The following is a 22,698-nucleotide window of genomic DNA, read 5'->3' on the forward strand; positions in this document are numbered from 1 at the left end:
TGGGACTATGTAATGAATTCCAGGTCAGTCTGAGCTAGAGTGAGACCCTACCTCAAAAAACAAACAGCCGGGCTGGAGGGATGGCTTAGCTGTTAAGGCGTTTGCCTGCAAAGCCAAAGGACCCAGGTTCGATTCCCAGGACCCACGTTAGCCAGATGCACAGAGGCCGCACGTGTCTTGAGTTTGTTTGCAGTGGCTGCAGGCCCTGGTGCACGCATTCATTCTCTCCCTCTCTCTCTCTCTCTCTCTCTCTCTCTCTCTCTCTCTCTCAATCTCTATCAAATAAATAAATAAAAATAAATAAAAAATAAAATCCATTTAAAAAAAAAAAACAAAAAAAAAACAGCCGACTTCTGGTTAAGATGGCAGGGTAGGAACCAGGCCAAAGCAGCCTAGGATAGAAAAAGCCAAAACAAACAAACAAACAAACAACAACAACAACAAAAAAAAACAGCAAAATATACTCTTCTACTAGAAAGTGAGGTGTGTAAAAAATTGCCAATGGCAGCAGAGAAGTAGGAGAGATCCATCCAAAGCATACAGAGCCCACACAGGCAGGCAAAAGCAGCTCCAGCAGCAGCGGCACCAGGTCCGCGGGGCCACAGCTTCAAGGCTCGGCTTGAGTCGCAGGAAAATCCAGGTGAAAGGATTTTCCACTCACACTGGAGCTCCTCTCAAACTCAAGAAACGTGAAGGGAGGACCGCAGTGAACAAAAGAGGAGCAGATCACAAGGTAGAGGATCACGTGGACCAGCGGGAGAACTAGAGCCACCATCCATAGCCTCCCTTCCACCACCACCAGCCTAAGCAACAGCAAGCACCAGAGATCAGGGGAAAGGAGCTCACAGCACCCAAAACGGCAACCAGAGCAGCAATCCAGCGACCCAGCCAGGCTACTTGAATCCACACTGCACCAAAGAGGGACCCAAGCAGGATCGCAGCATAACTAAGACCAAAATCATCCCAAAAGGTAACTGGGATTACACCAGATCAGAGCCCACCAAATAAGCCTGGAATATAGGCCTGAACTAGAAGTGCTAATTGTACCTTCCATATCAGGATAAATTAGATGTTAAATCTGATGGATGGTTGGATTTGCCATTCTTAAGCTATATTTTGGGCTTGTTATCTGTTGCTTCTTGATTTATAGTGGCTTTCTTTCCTCTTCTGATGTTCATTAGGGAAGGGTCTCACTTTGTCACAAGCTGACTTAGAAACCTCAACAGACCAGAAATTTTAACCTCCTAGTTGACAGGATTAACAGTGCAGGGCAACAGTGACTTTGTTAGAGGATCTGGTTGTCAAAATACCTACTTCTGCATAAATACTATGAGCTGTTTTTCATTGAATGTGTACATTGCTTAGTTAAATTTTAGAATCTGCCTATATTTTGTTCCAGTCAGACTACTTGAATACTCTCATAGCATGCAAACCCAACATCAAGGGTCACTTTTGTAAATACTCTGAGAGTCTTAAGAGCCACACATAACACCTTAAGTTCCTACCCTGAAGATATATAACATCAGATTGATTGACACATCTAATAATACTGCAGATAATTAGAAAATCCAAGCACTAAATTAATCCCAGATACAAAAATATATATATTATAACACAAGAAACACCAAAAATCAAGACAGTATAAATCCACCAAAAAGTATAAATGCATCAGAAATGACCTCCAGTGAGAATGTTAGAGGAAATGCCTGAGAAAGATTTCAAAAGAATGATTATAAATATGCTCAAAGAAGTCAAAGAGGAAATCAAAGAAATGAAAGAGGAAATCAAAGGAATCAAAGAAGACACAGTAAACCAATTTAATGAAATAGAGAGGTCAATTCAATACATAAATAAGGAAATGGAAATAATAAAGAAAAACCAGTCAGAATTACTAGCAATGGACAACACAGTCAATGAAATTAAAAAAAAAAAAAAAAAAACTTGGTAGAAAATCTCACCAGTAGAATGGATGAAGGAGAGGACAAAATATCTAAAGATCTAATACAGTCCAACAAAGAGAAAGACAAACTATTAGGAAAGTATGAGTGGGAATTTCAAGATATACAGGATGCTATAAAATGATCAAACATAAGAATTCAGGGAATAGTAGAAGGAGAAGAATTTCACTCCAAAGCCATAGAAGGCATTTTCAACAAAATCAGAGAAGAAAACTTCCCCCAAATTGGGAAAGAGATACCAGTGCAGATATAGGAATCCCTTAGAACACCAACCAGACACAACCTGGAAAGTACTTCTCCTCACCATATTATAACTAAACTACCAAAAATGCAAACCAAAGAAAATATATTGAAAGCAGTTAGAGAGAAAAACCAAGTTACCTATAAAGGCAAGCCCATCAGGATCATAGCTGATTATTCAACACAAACTTTAAAAGCCAGAAGGGCTTGAAGTGATGTACTCCAAGTTCTGAAAGATAACAACTGTCAACCAAGGTTACTTTATCCTGCAAACCTATCCATTCAGATAGAAGGAGAAATAAGTACATTCAACAACAAAAGCAGACTAAAGGAATATTTGAAGACAAAACCAGCTCTACATAAAATACTTGAAAGAATCCTCCATGCTAAAGAAAAAGAAAAGCATGCATACAATGAACCTGGAAAAAACAAACCATACTCAAATACTAGTTAATACAAGAGAGCAAAGGTAAAACTGGAAGAACTACAAAAAAAAAATGACAAAAATAAATACATACCTTTCAATAATATCTCTTAATATCAACAGCCTCAATGCCTAATCAAAAGACACCAGTTTGCAAACTGGGTTAAACAGCAGAATCCTTCAATTTGTTGCCTCCAAGAAAATCCACCTTTCTACAAAGGATGGACACAATTTTAGGGTGAAAGGTTGGAAAATGGTGTTTCAAGCAAATGGGCCAAGAAAATAAGCAGGGGTTGCTATCCTAATATCTGACAAGGTAGACTTCAGTCCAACATTAGTTAGGAAAAATAAGGAAGGCCACTTTATATTGATTAAAGCACACTACAACAGAAGGACATTACAATCCTAAACATATATGCACCTAACATGGGGGCACCCAACTTCATCAAACAAACACTATTAGAACTAAGGTCACAGATAACAACAAACACAGTTGTAGTGGGTGACTTCAACACCCAACTCTCATCAATTGAGAGGACATCCTGGAAAAAAATAAACAGAGAGGCATCTGGATTAAATGAGTCATAGAACAAATGGACCTAACAGATATATACAGGACATTTCATCCAAAGGCTGCAGAATATACATTCTTTTCAGCAGCACATGGAATATTCTCTAAAATAGACCATATATTACGACACAAAGCAAATCTTAACAAATTCAGGAAAATTGAAATAATTCCTTGCATTCTATCTGACCACAGTGGAACCAAACTAGACATCAATAGCAAGAAAAGCTATAGTGCATATACAAAATGATGGAAACTAAACAATACACTACTAAATGATAAATGGGTCAATGAAGAAATCAAGAAGGATATCAAAAAATTCACAGAGTCAAATGATAATCAGAACACAACATGCCAAAACATTTGGGACACAATGAAGGCAGTTCTAAGAGGGAAATTTAGGGTTTTAAGTGCCAATATTAAGAAATTAGAAGGGTCTCAAGTAAATGACTTAATGCTTCACCTTAAAGCCTTGGAAAAAGAAGAACACGGCAAACCAAAAATCAGTAGATGGAAAGAAATAATAAAGATTAGGGCAGAAATTAATGAAATAACCAAAAAAAAAAAAAAATCCAAAGAATCAATGAAACAAATAGTTGGTTCTTTGAAAGGATATACAAGACTGATAAACCCTTAGCAAATCTGACCAAAAGAAAGAGGGAAGAGATACAAATTAATAAAATTAGAGAAGAAAGAGGAAGCATCACAACAGATACCAGAGAAATTAAAAAAATCATAGGGACATACTATAAAAACATACCACTAAGTATGAAAATCTGAAAGAAATGGGATGATTTCCTTGATTTATATGACCTACCTAAATTAAATCAAGATGAGATTAATCATTTAAATAGACCTATAACAAGTATAGAGATCCAAGCATTATCAAAAAAACTCCCATCCAAAAAAAGTCCAGGTCCAGATGGATTCACTGGTGAATTTTACCAGACCTTCAGGGAAGAACTAACACTATTGCTTCTTATGCTTTTCCATAAAATAGAAAAAGAATGAATCCTACCAAACTCCTTCTACAAAACCAGCATCACCCTGATACCAAAACCAGGCAAAGATAGAACAAAATAAGAAAATTACAGACTAATCACCCTCGTGAACATAGATGCAAAAATTCTCAAGAAAATACTGGCAAACAAAATACAAGAATATATCAGAAAGTCATTCACCCCAACCGAGTAGATTTTATCCCAGAGATGCAGGGATGGTTCAATATATGTAAATTGATAAATGTGATACATTATGTAAATGGACTGAAGGACAAAAATCACATGATCATCTCATTAGATGCAGAGAAAGCATTTGACAAAATCCAATATCCTTTCATGATAAAAGTCCTACAGAGACTGGGAATAGAAGGAACAGAACTCAATATAATAAAGGCTATTTATGACAAGCCTACAGCCAACATATTACTAAATGGGGAAAAACTGGAAGCTTTTCCACTAAAATCAGGAACAAGACAAGGGTGTCCACTGTCCCCACTTTTATTTAATATAGTTTTGGAAGTCTTAGCCATAGCAATAAGGCAAGAGACACACATAAAAGGGATACAAACTTGAAAGGAAGAGATCAAGTTGTCATTATTTGCAGATGACATGATGCTATACAAAAAGGACCCTACAGACTACCAGCAAACTGTTAGAGCTGATAAATAGCTATGGCCATTGTTGCAGTCCAGTTCGCATTGCTGGTAGAAATCACCCAACAAGAGTAGCTTCTGGGAAAAAGAGATTTATTTTGGCTTACAGGCTCGAGGGGAAGCTTCACGATGGCAGGGGAAAATGATGGCATGAGCAGAGGGTGGACATCACCCCCTGGCCAACATAAGATGGACCACAGCAACAGGAGGGTGTGCCAAACACTGGCAAGGGGAAACTGGCTATAAAGCTCATAAGCCCGTCCCCAACAATTACTTCCCAAATATCCATCAGCTGGGGAGCTAGCATTCACAACACCTAAGTTTATGGGGGACACCTGAATCAAACCACCACAGCCATGTAGCAGGATACAAAATAAATACAAGGAAATCAGTAGTCTTCCTATATGCTAACAACAAACACACAGAGGATGAAATCAGAGAATCACTCCCATTCACAACTGCATCAAAATAAATAAATAAATAAATAAATAAATAAATAAATAAATAAATAAATAAATAAATAAATAAAAGTACCTTGGAATAAACCTAACCAAGGAAGTGAAGGATCTCTACAATGAAAACTTTAAAACACTCAAGGGAGAAATTGAAGAGGACACTAGGAAATGGGAAAACATCCCTTGTTCTTGGATTGGAAGAATCAATATTGTGAAAATGGCAATCTTACCAAAAGCAATTTACACATTTAATGCAATCCCCATCAAAATCCCAATGGCATTTTACACAGAAAATGAAAAAAGAATCCAAAAATTCATTTGGAATCACAAAAAACCTCGAATATCTAAAACAGTACTGAGCAACAAAAATAAAGTTGGTGGTATCACCCTACCTGATTTTAACCTATGCTACAGAGCCATAGTAACAAAAACAGTGCGGTATTGGCACAAAAGCAGACATGTAGATCAATGGAACAGAATAGAGGACCCAGATATAAGTCTGGTTAGCTATAGCCATCTAATATTCAATAAAAATGCCAAAAATATTCATTGGAGAACTGATAGCCTCTTCAGCAAATGGTGCTGGGAAAACTGGATATGTATCTGCAGAAGGATGAAAATAGATTCTTCTCTCTCTCCATGTACAAGAATTAAGTCCAGATGGATTAAAGACATTAACATCAGACCTGAAACTCTGAAACTGCTAGTAGCGAAAACCCTTCAACATATTGGTCTTGGCAAAGACTTTCTGAATATAACCCCAATTGCTCAGGCAAAAAAACCACAGATTAACTGCTGGGACCTCATGAAATTACAAAGATTTTGTATGGCAAAGGACACTAAATAATAAATAAAGCAAAGAGGCAACCTACAGAATGGGGAAAAAAATCTTTGCCAGCTATACATCTGATAGAGGATTAATATCTAGGATATACAAAGAACTCAAAAAATTAAATAATAAGAAATCAAACAAGCCAATTAAAAAATGGGCTATGGAACTAAATAGACAGTTCTCAAAAGAAGAAATATAGATGGCATATAAGCATCTAACAAATGTTCTACATCCCTAGTCATCAGGTTAATACAGATTAAAACTACATTGAGATTCCATCTCACTCCTGTCAGATTGGCTACCATCTTGAAAACAAATGACCATAAATGCTGGTGAGGATATGGAAAAAGAAGAACCCTTCTACACTGTTGGTGGGAATGAAATCTGGTCCAACCATTGTGGAAATCAGTGTGGAGGTTCCTAAAACAGCTAAAGATTGATCTACCATATGACCCAGCTATAGCACTCCTAGGCATATATCCTAAGGAATCATCTCATTTCCTTAGAAGTATGTGCTCAACCATGTTTATTGCTGCTCAATTCACAATAGCTGGAAAAAGGAACCAGCCTAGATGTCCCCCAACTGATGAGTGGATAATGAAGATATGGCACATTTATACAATGGAATTCTACTCAGCAGTAAAGAAAAATGAAGTTATGAAATTTTCAGGAAAATAGATGGATCTGGAAAGGATTATACTAAGTGAGGTAACCCAGGCCCAGAAAGCCAAACATCACATGTTCTCTCTCATATGCTGATCCTAGCTGCAGATGATTTGACTTCTGTGTGAGTAGGAAGAAAACTCAGTAGCAAAGGCCAATAAGCTAGAAAAGAGATATAAAGGGAAGAGAAAGGAAGGGAGGAGGGTCCTTAATAGGATGGTATTACATATATGTAAGTAGAAGAATAAGTTAACGGGGGTGAAGAGGCCCAAGTGAAGTCAGGGGAAGAGATTGAGTAAAGGAAAGGTGGAGGGAGGGCTAATGAAATCTAAGAGAATATAAATAATCATATGGAAACCTACTTTTTTGGACAATGGAACATAGGAGCCATAGATTGTTACTAGAAAATTTTCAGTGCCAGGGATAGGATACCTTCCAGTGGATTGTTGGCCAGAGAGGCCCATGATGCCCCCAAAACATTACAGGCCACTGCCAAGGCTTGGTTTCCCACCAGGAATAGATGATAAGACCCTATTGCTGAAGACTCCACATACTTGGGCTGCAAGGCCACTGAGAAATACTGCTGGAACTGAACTGATAACCTCCTCCATATAGACCAGCTGAGAGAAAGCTGGAAGAAGCCATTCTACATGCAGTTCAATGGGAGAGAGAGAAATCACCAATGAACATACTCAACAGAGGACACGGCAAGTCTTAAATTTTGCCAGCCAGGCCAAATGAGCCAACGGGTGCAATAGAGGCATGTCTGTCATGGTAGAAACCAACTGCCCTCTAACTGGACTGGAGGCCTGCTCCATGGAAGGGAATACAGCCCTGATACTGAAAACTTAAAACAGGTGTAGTCATGAGCCGTAGGGGTGTAACATCTGCTGCTATCTGGCTAAATGTATATACTATGCTTATCAAACTGCCCAGTATGTACTTCTCTTAATGTTCATACCCATATATTAATGCTACTCTCACTTTTGGTAGAACCTTCTCTTTTCAGATGGCAGTGACCTTGGGATGACTCAGAAGGCACCATAATGCTGAGAAGTGACAGGAGTGCTTAGCACAGCAATATCTCTATCACACCTTCCAAGGCTCAAGAGTCTATTGCAGGGCTGGAGAGATGGCTTAGTGGTTAAGCGCTTGCCTGTGAAGCCTAAGGACCCCGGTTCGAGGCTCAGTTCCCCAGGTCCCACGTTAGCCAGATGCACAAGGGGGCGCACGCGTCTGGAGTTTGTTTGCAGAGGCTGGAAGCCCTGGCGCACCCATTCTCTCTCTCTCCCTCTATCTGTCTTTCTCTCTGTGTCTGTCACTCTCAAATAAATAAATTTAAAAAAAAAGTGTCTATTGCAGAAGAGGTGGTAGAAAGAATATAAGAGCCTAAGGAAGGGTAGGACTCCTTACAATGTGCTCCCCCCAGACACAAAATGGCCTGGATATCCATGACCTCACAGTGCCTGACACTACCTACACAAGACCATTGTAATAGGAGGAAAAGATCATGACATTAAAATAAAAGAGAGACTGATTGAGGGGGGTGATATGATGGAGAATGGAATTTCAAAGGGGAAAGTGGGGGATAGGGAAGGCATTACCATGGGATATTGTTTACAAGCATGGATGTTGTTAATTAAAAAAAAAAAAAACAGCAAAAAACAGCCAGGTGTGGTGCACACCTCTTTAATCCCAGCATTAAGGAGACAGAGATAGGAGGATTGCTGTGAGTTCAAGGACACCCCTGAGATTACTTAGTGAATTCCAGTTCAGACTGGTTTAGAATGAGACTGTACCTCAGAAAACAAACAAATAAACAAAAAAGTTTGGGGTAAAGAGATGACTTAGTGGTTAAGGCACTCACCTGCAAAGCCTAAAGACCCAAGTTCCATTCCCCAAGTACTCAAGTAAGCCAGATAAACAAGGTGGGTGGCACATGTATCTAGAGTTCATTTTCAGTGAGAAATGAGAGGCCCTGACACACCCATTCTCTCTATCTCTATCTGCCTCTTTCTCTCTCCTTCTCTTTCACATAAATAAATAAATAAAATACTAAGTTTTTAAGTTTGTATGAGGGATTAAAAAAATTAAGCCAGCAGTGGTTAAGGTTCATGCCCGAGAAGCCCAAGGACTCAGATTTTACTCTCCAGATCCCACATAAGTCAGATGCACATGGTGGCGCATGTGTCTGGAGTTCATTTGCAGTGGCTAAAGGCCCTGGTATGCCCATTCTCACTCATTCTTCCCTACCCCTCTCTGTCTCTAATAAACAAATAAGTAAAAATAAATCTTAAAAAAATAATTAAGCCAGGAAGCCAGGTGTGGTAGCACACGCCTTTAATCCCAGCACTCAGGAGGCAGAGGTAGAAGGATTGCCATGAGTTTGAGGCCACCCTGAGACTACACAGTGAGTTCCAGGTCAGCCTGAGCTAGAGTGAGATTCTACTTTGAAAAACCAAACAACAACAACAAAAATTATGGCTGGGGAGATGACTCAGTAGTTAAAGGTGCCACCCATGTAAAGCTAGACAAATGCATGTTGGTAGCAACAACACACACACATACACATTTTTAAGACAGATTTAAAGAACCACAGGTACTAGATCAAACAAGAAGCTATTAAGCGACTACAGTCTTGACCATTCACAAGACCTATCACTGAACAAACCAGTTGCCCAAAGGCATGCTCTTAAACACACTGAGCAGCCCTCACCCAACCTATCCATTCTAAGGTTTCATTGCTACTACACAATCACCATGTCCTGTTCTTCAAGCACCCTCTGTTGTGTCCCCTATCAGCAAAGCATCATGTACTTACTACTCAGTGAAGAACCTGGCAATGCCATACTGGCTAATATCCTCCCTGTTCTCCAGCAGCTGGCACACCGCATCCTCCATGTATGTGAGCACATGTCGCTGAGCTGCATATAGGAAAAAAACAGAAAGAGGAAAATGAGAGAAATTTTAACAAGTAAAAAGAAAAAGAAAGTTCTCTCAATCCCCATGGAAGGCAATGTAAGTCAGTCAAGGTGTTAACTCTGCCCTGGGAAGTAAACTAGAATAAACAAGCCAAACTTGCTGTCTAAACTGAGCTATGATCCCAAAGGGCAGAGTGGAGGACAAAGAAGAATAATATGACTGGCAACCTGACTGGCTGCCAGCATCACCCCTCCAGTCTTCGTCTCAGTCATGAGGATGGTGGCAGAGGAGCTTTAGCTCAGTTTAGAGATACTCTCAGGCTCTTTCCTCTGTACCTTAAGGACCATGAAAATTTCAGTGCTGTCCTAGCTGTAAGGTATTATGAATAACAAATTTCTGAATGGCTTGATTTAGTTGATTTCTTGTTCTGCATTTGTTGTGACTGAGAAATGTGGGCGTTAATTATGGGCTTGTTGAAATAAGCCTGACATAGACAAGTATTATATGTTTCCTTTTATATATGGAACCAAAAAAATTGACTTGAAAATAGAAGAGGAGGACTAGTTAGATGGCTAAGTAGTTAAAGGTGCTTGCTTGCAAAACCTGCTAGCCTGGGTTCAATTCCCCAGTACCCATGTAAAGCCAGATTCACAAAGAGACACATGTGTCTGGATTTCATATGCAGTGAGTAGCTGGAAGCCCTGGTGTACCCTTTCTTCCTTTCTCTCTTGCTCTCTCTCTCTCAAATAAATTATATATATATATATTATATATATATATACATATATATATGTATGTATATATAATATATATATATTTATATTTAAAAGCTTTTAAAATATTTTATTTATTTATTTAGAGAAAGAGGGAGAGAAAGAGGCAAATATATAGAGAGAGAATGGGCATGTTAGGGCCTCTAGCCCCTGCAAATGAACTCCAGATGCATGCACCACCTTGTGCATGTGGCTTACATGAGTACTGAGGAACTGAACATGGATCCTTTGGCTTTACAGGCAAACGCCTTAAGCACTAAGCCATTTCTCCAGCCCAATAAAAGTATTCTCAGCCTTACAACATTTTCTAACTGTGTGACTTGAAAAAATTCTTCCCAAGACTATTTCTTTACTGCAAAATATGCATTATAATCTTACCTTACTTGCCTGTATGTGGTTGTAAGAATTTAAATAACACAGGTAAAACACCATGTGCCTGGTGCACAGTATGCTAAATCTATTTTCTTTTTCTTCTTTCTTTCTTTTTTTTTCAAGGCGGAGTCTCACTCTAGGCTGACCTAGAATTCAGTCTGTATTCTCAGGGTGGCCTTGAACTCACAGCAATCCTCCTACTTCTGCCTTGCAAGTGCTGTGATTAAAGGCATGAGCCATCTCACCCTGCCTAAATCTATTTTTTTAGAAGCCTCTCTCAGGTGGCTTAGTGGTTAAGGTGTTTGCCTGCAAAGCCAAAGGACCTCAGTTTAATTCCCCAGGATCCACATTAGCCAGATGCACAAGGGGGAGCATGCATCTGGAGTTCATTTGCAGTGGCTAGAAGCCCTGGTGCACCCATGCTCTCTTTCTCTCTCTCTCTTTCTCCCTCCCTCGCTTAAATAAATAAAAATATGTTTTAAAAGCCTCTCTCAGAAAGGGTTGTTGGGGTTATACTTCTGAAAGCTACAGAAACTACTACAGTATAGTGCAGAACTTGCTATATAGTAGTTTTTCAACAAATGTTTCTTCCGTTTCCCTGAATTTTCATCTTTAGGTATGACAATTATATCTTGGCATGCATCACATAAAATTTTCCAGCTCATGTTCCCATTTATCAACTAAAACCTCAGCACAGTATTCTGCTCTGGAGCAATGAGAACAAAACCCCCAAAGTAATGAATGTCCTGCCAAAAGCAAGTTCCTGAAGCTGTTGCCAAGGGGACGTTTGCCTCGTGCACAGCTTCACTCCAGGAAAATGTGTAAGAGCTACCTAACCTTTACAAAACATGGATGCTTAAAAATGACTCCTGGGGGCTGGAGAGATGGCTTAGCGGTTAAGCGCTTGTCTGTGAAGCCTAAGGACCCCGGTTCGAGGCTCGATTCCCTAGGACCCATGTTAGCCAGATTCACGAGATGGTGCACACGTCTGGAGTTCTTCTGCAGGAGGCCCTGGTGTGCCCATTCTCTCTCTCTCTCTACCTGCCTCTTTCTCTGTATGTCACTCTCAAATAAATAAATAAAAATAAGCCAAAAAAATTCTTAAAAAAAAAAAGACTCCTGGGCTGAAGAGATGGGTGAATGGTTAAGGTACTTACCTGTGAAACCTAAAAACACAGGTTTGATTCCCTAGTACCCATGTAAGTCAGATACACAAGGTGCTGCATGTATTTGGAGTTTGTTTTCAGTGGCTAGAGCCTCTGGCATGCCCATTCTCTCTCTCTGCCTCTGCCCACCCCTCAATAAAATATATTTTTTTAAACTACTTCTAAGCTCCTGATAGTCTAGTGAGTTCATAAAACAAGTTTATCTACCAAACTGAACTCAAATCATCTTCATGTGACAATAATGATTGTGATGGCCGTGGGGTTTCATTATGTTTGCACCAGCCTGAACTCTAGAAAATTGACATGTTTACATTCAGTAACTTGTACTATCTGTATGAGTGCTTCCCTAAGCTAAAAACTGCCAACCACTCCAAACTCTCAAACCCATTCCTCCCAAAAAGATGTACAAATAAAACCAATGTGTCACCAACTCAGCAGTCCATCCCAATGGAAAACTATGAAACAGCCAAAGCCAGAAGCTGAGGTGGAGCTCAGTGGTACAGCACATGCTCAGTTTATGTAAGGTCCTGGCTTAATCTCTAGAGCAAAAGAAGGAAAGTCAGGCACAGTGGCACATACCTATAGTCCCAGAACTTGGAACTTTTTTGTTTTGTTTGTTTGTTTTTCAAGGAATGGTCTCGCTCTAGTCCAGGCTGACCTAGAATTCATTATGTATTCTCAGGGTAGCCTCAAACTCACAATGATCCTCCTATCCTCCCAAGTGCTGGGATTAAAAGCATGTACCTCCACCCCTGGTGTGCCAACATTTGGAAGGCAGAGAGAGGAGGATCTCCACAAGTTTTAAGGCCAGTCTGGTCTACATAGGGAGTTCCAGACCAGCTAGGGATACATAATATCCTATATCCAAAAATAAATGAAGGAAGGAAACAGACTAGTGAGCTAAAATTTGAATAAAGCTGTGAAAATACATGTCAATTTCCAAAATTACAATCATCATAGCTAAGTATATATTAAACTAGGAAGAAGAAAATGGCCAGAGTAATATTAAAAACAGAAATATTTTCACCTTTGTTATTCCCTTTCCTTTCTTCTGCCCACATAAGCCTGATGATTCAAAATTCTCCCATCCTTGGAAAAAATGGCCTTTTATGACTTCCCTCTACCTGAGGCTAGTACAAGACTTTTTCTTTCTTTTTTTTTTTTTCTTTCTTTTTGGTAGTAGAAATGAAAGAACTCTACTCAGAAGAAAATCCTGATGCTTCTCCCTTGCTCCAGGTACAAAGAGCCAATGGGAAAACCCTGAACACAGAAAATGTTTTTCTAGTACTTAGAATCAAAGTACTCTTTAAAATTTATTTATTTATTTACTTGGAAGAGACAGAGAAAGTATGGACGTTCCAGGGCCTTCTACCACTGCAAATGAATTCCAGACACATATACTACTTTGTGTTCTGGGAACTAGGGAATTGAACCTGAGACAGAATGCTTTGCAAGCAAGTGCTTTTAACATCTGATCCATCTCTCAAGCCCCTCAAAGCACTTCTGTACTAAAAAAAAAAAAAAAAGGATTTTTTTTGGAAAACAGAACTTGCACTAAAAAAAAAAAAAAAAGAATCATACCTGTTATCTTCCAATCACACATTTATCTGCCAATCAGATATTTTATTTATTATACCTCAAATAACAATATCTGTCATTTAAAAAATATTTCATTTTTTTTTAGTTATTTGAGAGAGAAAGAGGTAGAGAGAGAGAGAGAGAGAATGGATGCATCAGGGCCTCCAGCAAATGAACTCCAGACACATGCACCACCTTGTGCATCTGGCTTATATGGGTCCTGGAAATCAAACCAAGGTCCTTTGGTTTTTGTTTTTTTTTTTAATTTTTATTTATTTATTTGAGAGCGACAGACACAGAGAGAAAGACAGATAGAGGGAGAGAGAGAGAATGGGCGCGCCAGGGCTTCCAGCCTCTGCAAACGAACTCCAGACGCGTGCGCCCCCTTGTGCATCTGGCTAACGTGGGACCTGGGGAACCGAGCCTCGAACCGGGGTCCTTAGGCTTCACAGGCAAGCGCTTAACCGCTAAGCCATCTCTCCAGCCCAAGGTCCTTTGGTTTTGCAGGCAAGCACCTTAACAGCTAATCCATCTCTCCAGCCCAATATCTGTCTTTTTTTTTTTTTTTTTTGAAGTAGGGTCTCACTCTAGCTTAGGCTGACCTAGAATTCACTGTGTAATCTCAGAGTAGCCTTGAACTCATGGCGATCCTCCTACCTCTGCCTCCTCAGTGCTAGGATTAAAGGCATGCACCACCACACCCGGCAATATCTGTCATTTTTGAGCCCCTTATACAACTTATTAAACAATGTTTCAGGTAATGTGCTAATTGTTTTCTAAGCATTATTTTATTTAATCTTAACAATCCTATAATGGGTGGGTTTTTTTGGTGGTGGTATTTTGTGTGTGTATGTATGTATACATGCAGATACAAACTGTGTACACAGAGGCCAGAGGAGAATATTGGGTGTCCTCCTCCATTGCTCACCTGCATACTTCCTTGAGGTGAAGCTACTCACTGAAACTGAGGCTGTTGTTTTTCAGTCAGAATGGCTGACAGTGAGCCACAACAATTCTATGGTCTCCCCTCCCCACAGGACTGGGGTACAGATGTACATAGCCATAGCCAGCTGTTGATGCGGATGTTGGGGAATCAAACTCAGGGTGAATCAGGTCCTCTTGGGGCCTCATGCTTTTGTGGCAAGCACTCGTAACCACTGAGCTATGCCAGCCCAATCAGCATTTTCATGGAATGGCTGAGACTTACAGAAGAAAAAGCAAAGTAAAAATGCTAAAGTTGGCCTGGAGAGATGGCTTAGCAGTTAAGCGCTTGCCTGTGGAGCCTAAGGACCACGGTTCGAGGGTCCATTCCCCAGGACCCATGTTAGCCAGATGCACAAGGGGGCGCACACGTCTGGAGTTCAATTGCAGTAGCTAGAAGCCCTGGCGCACCCATTCTCTCTCCCTCTCTCTCTTTCTCTCTCTCTCTCACTGCCTCTTTCTCTCTCTGTCGCTCTCAAATAAATAAAAATAAAAATTTATTTTTAAAAAATGCTAAAGTTTACACAGCTAGTAATAAGAGAAGCTGAATTCAAAATTGGGTTTGTCTGATCCAAGAATCTGTGCTCTTAACACACTGGCTCATCATTAACACTTTTTTTGTTTTTGCTTTTTGTTTTTCAAGGTAGGGTCTTGCTCTAGCCCAGACTGATCTGGAATTCACTATGTAGTCTCAGGGTGGCCTCAAACTCACAGCAATCCTCCTATCTCTGCCTTCCCAGTGCTGGGATTAAAGGTGTACACCACCACACCCAGCATCATTAACACTTTAAAATCAATTATGGAAGTAAAAAAAAAAATCTTTATACATAGCACAAAGGCAGGGCTATAGATAAATAGTAAAATCACCTGAGGGATGGGATCCATTTGTGTCTATGTAAATTGTGTACAAACATGTGTGCACATGTGTGTGCACTTTTCTGTTCTGTTCCTGCCAGCAGAACAATCAGCAGTTGTGTGAAGTCAGAACTTCACACAGTCCAAATTTCAGAATGCTTTACAGAAACTATTCAACTCAACTCATTCCTTCCCAGTTTACAAAGTTAAACTAGAAAACCCTGGTGCTTTTTATTTGGGAGGGGACAGATATGAGAGAGTGCAGGAATGGTTCACCAGGACCTCTTGTCTCTGCAAATGAATACCAGATGCTTGGATCACTTTTTGCATCTGGCTTACAGGGATAGCTTGGGAACTGAACGGAGGCTGACAGGCTCTGCAAGCAAATACCTTTAGCTGCTGAGCCATCTTCCTACCCCCCGCCCAGCCCCGCTGCCAGAGCTTTAAACTATAGATAAAGGGAAGGAGTTAAGAGCCACCAAAGTAGGGCAAGTTTCCTCTGTGTGAAAACTCCACAGCAGCCAAGGGTGAAGCTCTCTAACTGCTGCTTCTTGGCGGTTTCTTTTCACCTGCAGCTCTTATTAGTCCAGTGGTCCCTCTGTGGTTAAGTGTACCACCCAACCCTGGAAAATCCTTACAGTTTATCAGACTTCAATGAGACACCAGTTCAAAGCTCTTGCCTGGCAATAAAACATGGAGAGTGTTGTTTGATATTATTTTAAATTGCAAAGGAATCAGCTTTAATTTATGTGAATGATTAAAGAATTCAAACAGCACACCTGCACCCCTGGAGGGCAAAGATATCTGGGCACCTGAGCAACTTTCTTGGAAAAGAAAAAGCATTTAAGACTGGCTTTTCCTCTTCTGTTTTGCCATGACTTCCACAACATGATCAGGATGAAGTCTTCCAACGTGTACCAATAAGGCTCTATTGTTCTGAAATCCACACTAACGCCCACTTGCACATGCCATGCTCAGATAGCATCACTGTCTGAGATAAGCATTTATACCTTCATCATGTTACACTCAAAAAATCCAAGGAGGGGCTGGAGAGATGGCTTAGCGGTTGAGGCATTTGCCTGCAAAGCCAAAGGACCCAGATTTGACTCCCCAGGACCCACACAAGCCAGATACACAATGGGCACATGTGCCTGGAGTTCGTTAACAATGGCTAGAGGCCCTGGTGTGCCCATTCTCTATCTGTCTCTCTTCTTGCTATCTCTCTCTGCTTGCAAATAAATAAAATAAAGGAAAGGAAAGGAAAATCCAAGGAGGCTGGGGTGATGGCTAAGTGGTTAAAGGTGCTTGCTCCATGAGTCTGCTGACTAGAGTTTGGATCCCCAGCACCCACATAAAGCCAGATGTGCAGTGGCCTCACAAAGCACCTATGACAATGGGAGACAGAGTCAGGAGAATCCAGAAGCTCCAGAGCCAGCTACTCTGGCCTTTCAGTGGCACACAACAAGAGAGACCCTATCTCAAAGATGAGGGAATGAGAAGACTGACACCCCAAGGTTGTCCCCTGACCACCTGACCATAAACATACATGCCATGTGCACACCCATAATACACATATACATATTGTTAAAAAGCTAAGGAAATGAAATGTAAGTAAACACTGTATGATCTTTATATGAACTAAGCAACTGAAAGTACCTGAGGATCAGAAACTACTTGGATCTGCTGATTCACCCAGTGCTGAGTCTAAATCACCTGTATACCACAGTCGCTCTTACTTAATTTATTTAATTTTTTTTTTTGAGGTACAGTTTTGCTTTAGCCCAGGCTGATCTGGAATTACTATGTAGGCTCAGATTAGCCTCAAACTCACAGCAATCTTCCTACCTCTGCCTCTTGAGTGCTGGAATTAAAGGCATGTGCCCCCAAACCCAGGTAAATATTTTTATTTATTTATTTGCAAACAGAGAGATTGAGAGACAGAGAAAATAAGTATGGGTGCACCAGGTCTTTTTGCCTCTGCAAACAAACCTCAGATGCATGAACCACTTTGTGCATCTGGCTTTATGTGGGAAATGGGGAATCAAACCCAAGCCACAGGCTTTAGGAGCAAGCCACTTTTAACCACTGAATTATCTCCCCAGCCTCACTCTTTTTTTTTTTTAATATTTTATTTATTTATTTGAGAGTGACAGAGACAGAGAGAAAGACAGATAGAGGGAGAGAGAGAGAATGGGCGCGCCAGGGCTTCCAGCCTCTGCAAACGAACTCCAGACACGTGCACCCCCTTGTGCATCTGGCTAACGTGGGACCTGGGGAACCAAGCCTCGAACCGGGGTCCTTAGGCTTCACAGGCAAGCGCTTTACCGCTAAGCCATCTCTCCAGCCCCCCAGCCTCACTCTTATTTTAAAATGGATATGATACTAAAATATGTCAGATGAGAAACTATTACTTTAGAAAACATTTGATATAAAATGTGACATGCATACATACATAATTTTTTAAAAATAAATATATATTTTTTATTTATTTCAGAGAGAGAAAGAGGCAGAGAGAGAGAGAATGGGCGCACCAGGGCCTCCAGCCACCATAAACGAACTCCAGACACATGTGCCCCTTGTGCATCTGGCTTCCTGTAGAGTCCAACCGGTATTCTTCCTGGATCTGGGATTGGTGTTTAGTCTTTTCTTAACCGCTAAGCCATCTCCCCAGCCCCTTGTTTTTTGAAACAGTGTTTCATGTAGCCCAGGTTGGCCTTGAATTTGTTATGTAGCTGCAGATGAACTTGAACTTCTGATTCCCCTACCTCTAGTTTCTGATTTCTGGGATTGCAGGTATATACCACCATGCCTGGTTCATATGGTACTGACAATTGAACCCAGCACTTCCTGCTTATTGAGCAAGCACTCTACTGATTGAACTAGATCCTCAACTTCCAGAATATTGTTGGTTATACCATTATTGCTATATACTGCAAATCAAATGGTCAAGAATATGAGTGTGGTGGTGCATGCCTTAAATCTCAGCACTTGGGAGACAGAGGTAAGAGAATTACCATAGATTTAAGGCCAGCCTGAGACTACATAGTGAGACCCTACCTCAAAAAGAGGGCATGGTGGCATAAGCCTTTAACGCCAGCATCAGGAGGCAGAGGTAGGAGGATCACCCTGAGTTTGAGGCCAGCCTGGTACTAGAGTGAATTCCAGATCAGCCTGGGCTAGAGCAAGACCCTACGTCAGGGGAAAAAAACACCTATAGTTTACGTATGTATGTATGTATGTATGTATGTATGTATGTATGTATATAATCACATACCTATTTTAGCTATAGCTTTTAGACTGTGGGAAGCATTCACTTATTAACTGATAATTACTCAGAAGGCTCTAATTTACATGGGGAAAGTCCAAAATGACTTCCTTTTACTCTCTTCCCAAGCATAAATACCATCAAAGAGTTAGCTCTTTGTTTCGCAATTAAATGATAAGAGACCCCACTTGAAAATTCTTGCTTGAGGGGTCCAGAATTTCCACCTACAACATTAGCAGCTAACTCCATTTTTACTATTTAATTATTATTTAAGATAGTTTCAATACTTGAATAAACAAGTCTCACTGGAAAAGTATTCATGAGTTACAACATGTGACATCAATAAGCACAAAGGAATACAGTGTAGAAAAAGCAGAGGGCTGGTTGTGGTGGTGCATGCTGGTAGGAAATTGCTGAAGAGACAGAGACACGAAGATCAGTTTAAGGCCAGCCTGGGCCACACATTTAAAAGAAAGAAAAAAGAAAAAGAAAAGGGTGTATATATACTCAACTTCAAAACTGATTTTTCCTTCTTACCACAGTCCTTTTGAGATACTCTTTGGTCTGTGAGTCCTCTTGAGAATTAGATGCTGACTAGCACAAATAAACATTTGTTGAACCAAGTTAAAATGGTTCTCTAAGGCCTGGAGGGATGGCTTAGTGATTAAAGCATTTGCCTGCAAAGCCAAAGGACCTAGGTTCAATTCCCTAGGACCCACGTTAGCCAGATGCACAAGGGGCACATACACCTGGAGTTCATTTGCAGTGGCTGGAGGCCCTGGCACACCCATTCTCTCTCTCTCTCCCCCCCTCTTTGTCAAATTAATAAATAAAAAAAATAAAATATATTTTAAAATGATTCTCTAAGATAAGGAAAGTAAGCCTGTTTAACCAGCAACCTGTCATGTAAACTGCTTATAAGTTTCAAGTTCAATATCATTTATAAATTACTAACATAATACAGTATATGATCTTGTGAGGTACATATAAATAGCTCCATAGTTTAATAGGTTAGTAGACTTCTACAATCTATTATTGAAATCCTCCACCTTTCTTGGTATAGCCTGGTCCTGGGAAACCACATGTTTTGGTGAAACACTTTATTATCTACAAGACATCTTTGATCTTGGACCACGTTAGACTAATTGCCCTTGACCAAAGAGGATGAGGAAATGAGAAAAACTACCACATTGAATTTGCATACAACCCAGTGAACTTGGTAATAGCTTTTTTTTTTTTTTTTTTTTTTTGGTTTTTCAAGGTAGAGTATCACTCTAGCCCAGGCCAACCCGGTATTCACCCTGTAATCTCAGCGTGGCCTTGAACTCACCATGATCCTCCTACCCTAATCTCCCAAAGGCTGGGATTAAAAGCCACCACACCAAACTCTTTTTTGAAGACTACAAAGGTTAGGATTTAACTCCAAAGCTAATGTCCTTCAACTAAACCTCACTACCTCTCAAAATCAAAAATGAATTGGGATTATAGGACTGTAATTCCAGCACTCAGGAGGCTGAGCTAAGAGGACTGCTGTGAGTTCAAGACTAATCAGAGCCACGTATTCAGTGGCAGGCAAGACAGAGATACATAGCAAAGCCCTGTCACAATAACAAGTGGGAGGTAGGGTTGGAAGGTAAGAAAGAAAAACAAAACAAAACAAATTCAAAATCTACACTGTATCTCTTCTTGAATGTATTATTTCTGGCTTTTCTCTGATAACACCTGAAAAATAGTTTATATCAACACAAGGTATTTGCAAAATATTTTAGTTTTTGTAACTGTTTATTTCTATATATTAGAATTTATTTCTAGATAATAGAATTATGCATTCTAACTATGTTTAAAGATTCAAATGATACAGAAAAGACTAAACACCAATCCCAGTTCCCCTAGATAGATAAAGGGTAAAGATTATCTTTGTTTGAAACTACACTTTCTTTTTATTTTATTTTATTTTTGGTTTTTCGAGGTAGGGTCTTGCTCAGGCTGCCCTGGAATTCACTATGTATTCTCAGGCTAGCCTCAAACTCTCCATGATCCTCCTACTTCTGCCTCCCAAGTGCTGGGATCAAAGGTATGTGCCACCACACCCGGCGAGCTTACTTATTTTTAAGTAAATGATATGACCTTCAATATATTTTCCTTTTTTTTTTAATTCAACAATGTCTGAACAGCTTTTATAAAACAATGTGTAATCAACTTGTCCTTTGATATTTTCTGAAAGTAGATGTTTTCTCACTGATGCTTAATTTCTATTCATGGGTATTTTTTTGCATGTACATATGTGTGCATGGTATGCATATGCGTGTGGGTGCTTGTGTGTGTGTGCGCACATGTGTGTGTAGTAGTAGTAGCCATAGGTCAATGTTATATGTCTTTCTCAATTACTTTCCACCTTTTTTTTTTTTTTGGTTTTTTGAGGTAGGGTCTCACTCTAGTTCAGGCTATCCTGGAATTCACTCTGTAGTCTCAGAGTGGCCTCAAACTCACAGAGATCCTTCTACCTCTGCCTCCTGAGTGCTGGGATTAAAGGCATGCACCACCACACCCGGCTTTCCACCTTATTTTTTAAGACAGGGTTTCTCACTGAGCTCAAGAGTCACTGATTTGGCTAAACTAAACAGCAAGCTAGAGGGTTCCCCTAACTTTACCTCCCAGGTGCTGGGATTAGAGGTATGCTTCACCACACCTGATATTTTCTGTGGGTGCTGGTATTTGACCTTGAGCTTCACATGCTCATATATAAGCACTTTACCCACTGAGCCACCTCCTCAGCTCCTGTTTTCATGTTACTGACTCTAATACTAAAATTGTTCTGGTTTGAATGTTCTTTTTTTTTTTTTTTTTTTTTATCAGTGGTAGGTATTGAATACAGTACCTTGCACATGCTGGGCACAACTATACCACTGAACTATATAGCCCTGGTCCTGCTGAACAGGTTTCTACATGTTCTCCCATGCATATGTGAATGAGTTCTTCCTAAGATAGCCACCTCAAATGGAATTGGCATTTCATAGGATAAACACAGCTTAACATTTAGAGGTATAAACAAACTACTTTTACAAAGTGGCTATTCCAAATGTTGTGGTACATGTCTGCTACCCCAGTATTTAGGGAGTAGATAGGAAGATCAGAAGTTCAAGGCTAGCATGGGCTACATAAGATCCTGTCTCAAAAAAAAAAAAAAGTGACTATTGCAATTTACATTTCTCTCAGCCATAACGTATTTCTTTTCACTATCCTTGACCTAAAGCAGTAATTTTGCCAATTTAATAGTTATAAAATAGCTTTTGGTTTTCTTGATGTGAAATAATGTTATGTATATTTTCCTATTTCTTCCTCTGATAATAACCTAACCTGTTGCCATAGTTGCTGATTTTCCTCTCTGATTTTCTATTTTCATCTTCTTGATTTGTAAAATTTTCAAATTCTATGTCATATATATGTGTGTGTACATATATGTTTCATATATGTATATATGCCTTGACATAATTTGTGGTATCTTTCATTGTATAGAAGTTTTCCATACTTATTTAGATAGCCAAGAGTATTTACATTGAGTTTTTATGTGTGCTTTGTACTCCATTCAAAAATGTATTCTTAGCCGGGCATGGTGGCGCACGCCTTTAATTCCAGCACTCAGGAGGCAGAGGTAGGAGGATTTCCATGAGTTCAAGGCACCCTGAGACTCCTTAGTAAATTTCAGGTCAGCCTGGGCTAGAGTGAGACCCTACCTCAAAAAGCAAAAACAACAACAGCAACAGAAATGTCTTCTTTTGGGCTGCAAGGCCACTAAGAAATCTTGCTGGAACTGAGCTGATAACCTCCTCTATATAGACCATCTGACAGAAAGCTGGAAGAAGCCATTCTGCATTCAATGGGAGAGAGAGAAATCAACAATGAAGATACTCAACAGTGGACACTGCAAGCCTTATATTTGGCCAGCCAGGCCAAATGAGCCAGTGGGTACAATAGTGGCATGTCTGTCATGG

The 22,698-nt window shown here is 40.0% G+C and overlaps 1 protein-coding gene across 1 annotated transcript in view; it reads right to left on the reverse strand.

The window, feature by feature from the left end:
- The window catches only part of C1H11orf49 (chromosome 1 C11orf49 homolog), a 270,359-nt gene that overhangs the window by 205,894 nt on the left and 41,767 nt on the right, over positions 1–22,698 (reverse strand). The window contains exon 2 of the mRNA XM_004657220.3: positions 9,616–9,718. Within this exon, the coding sequence (XP_004657277.1) occupies positions 9,616–9,718 (103 nt within the window). The remainder of the gene's footprint in view (positions 1–9,615; positions 9,719–22,698) is intronic.

This window comes from Jaculus jaculus, chromosome 1 (assembly GCF_020740685.1).
Source record: "Jaculus jaculus isolate mJacJac1 chromosome 1, mJacJac1.mat.Y.cur, whole genome shotgun sequence".
Taxonomy (NCBI): Eukaryota; Metazoa; Chordata; class Mammalia; order Rodentia; family Dipodidae; genus Jaculus; species Jaculus jaculus.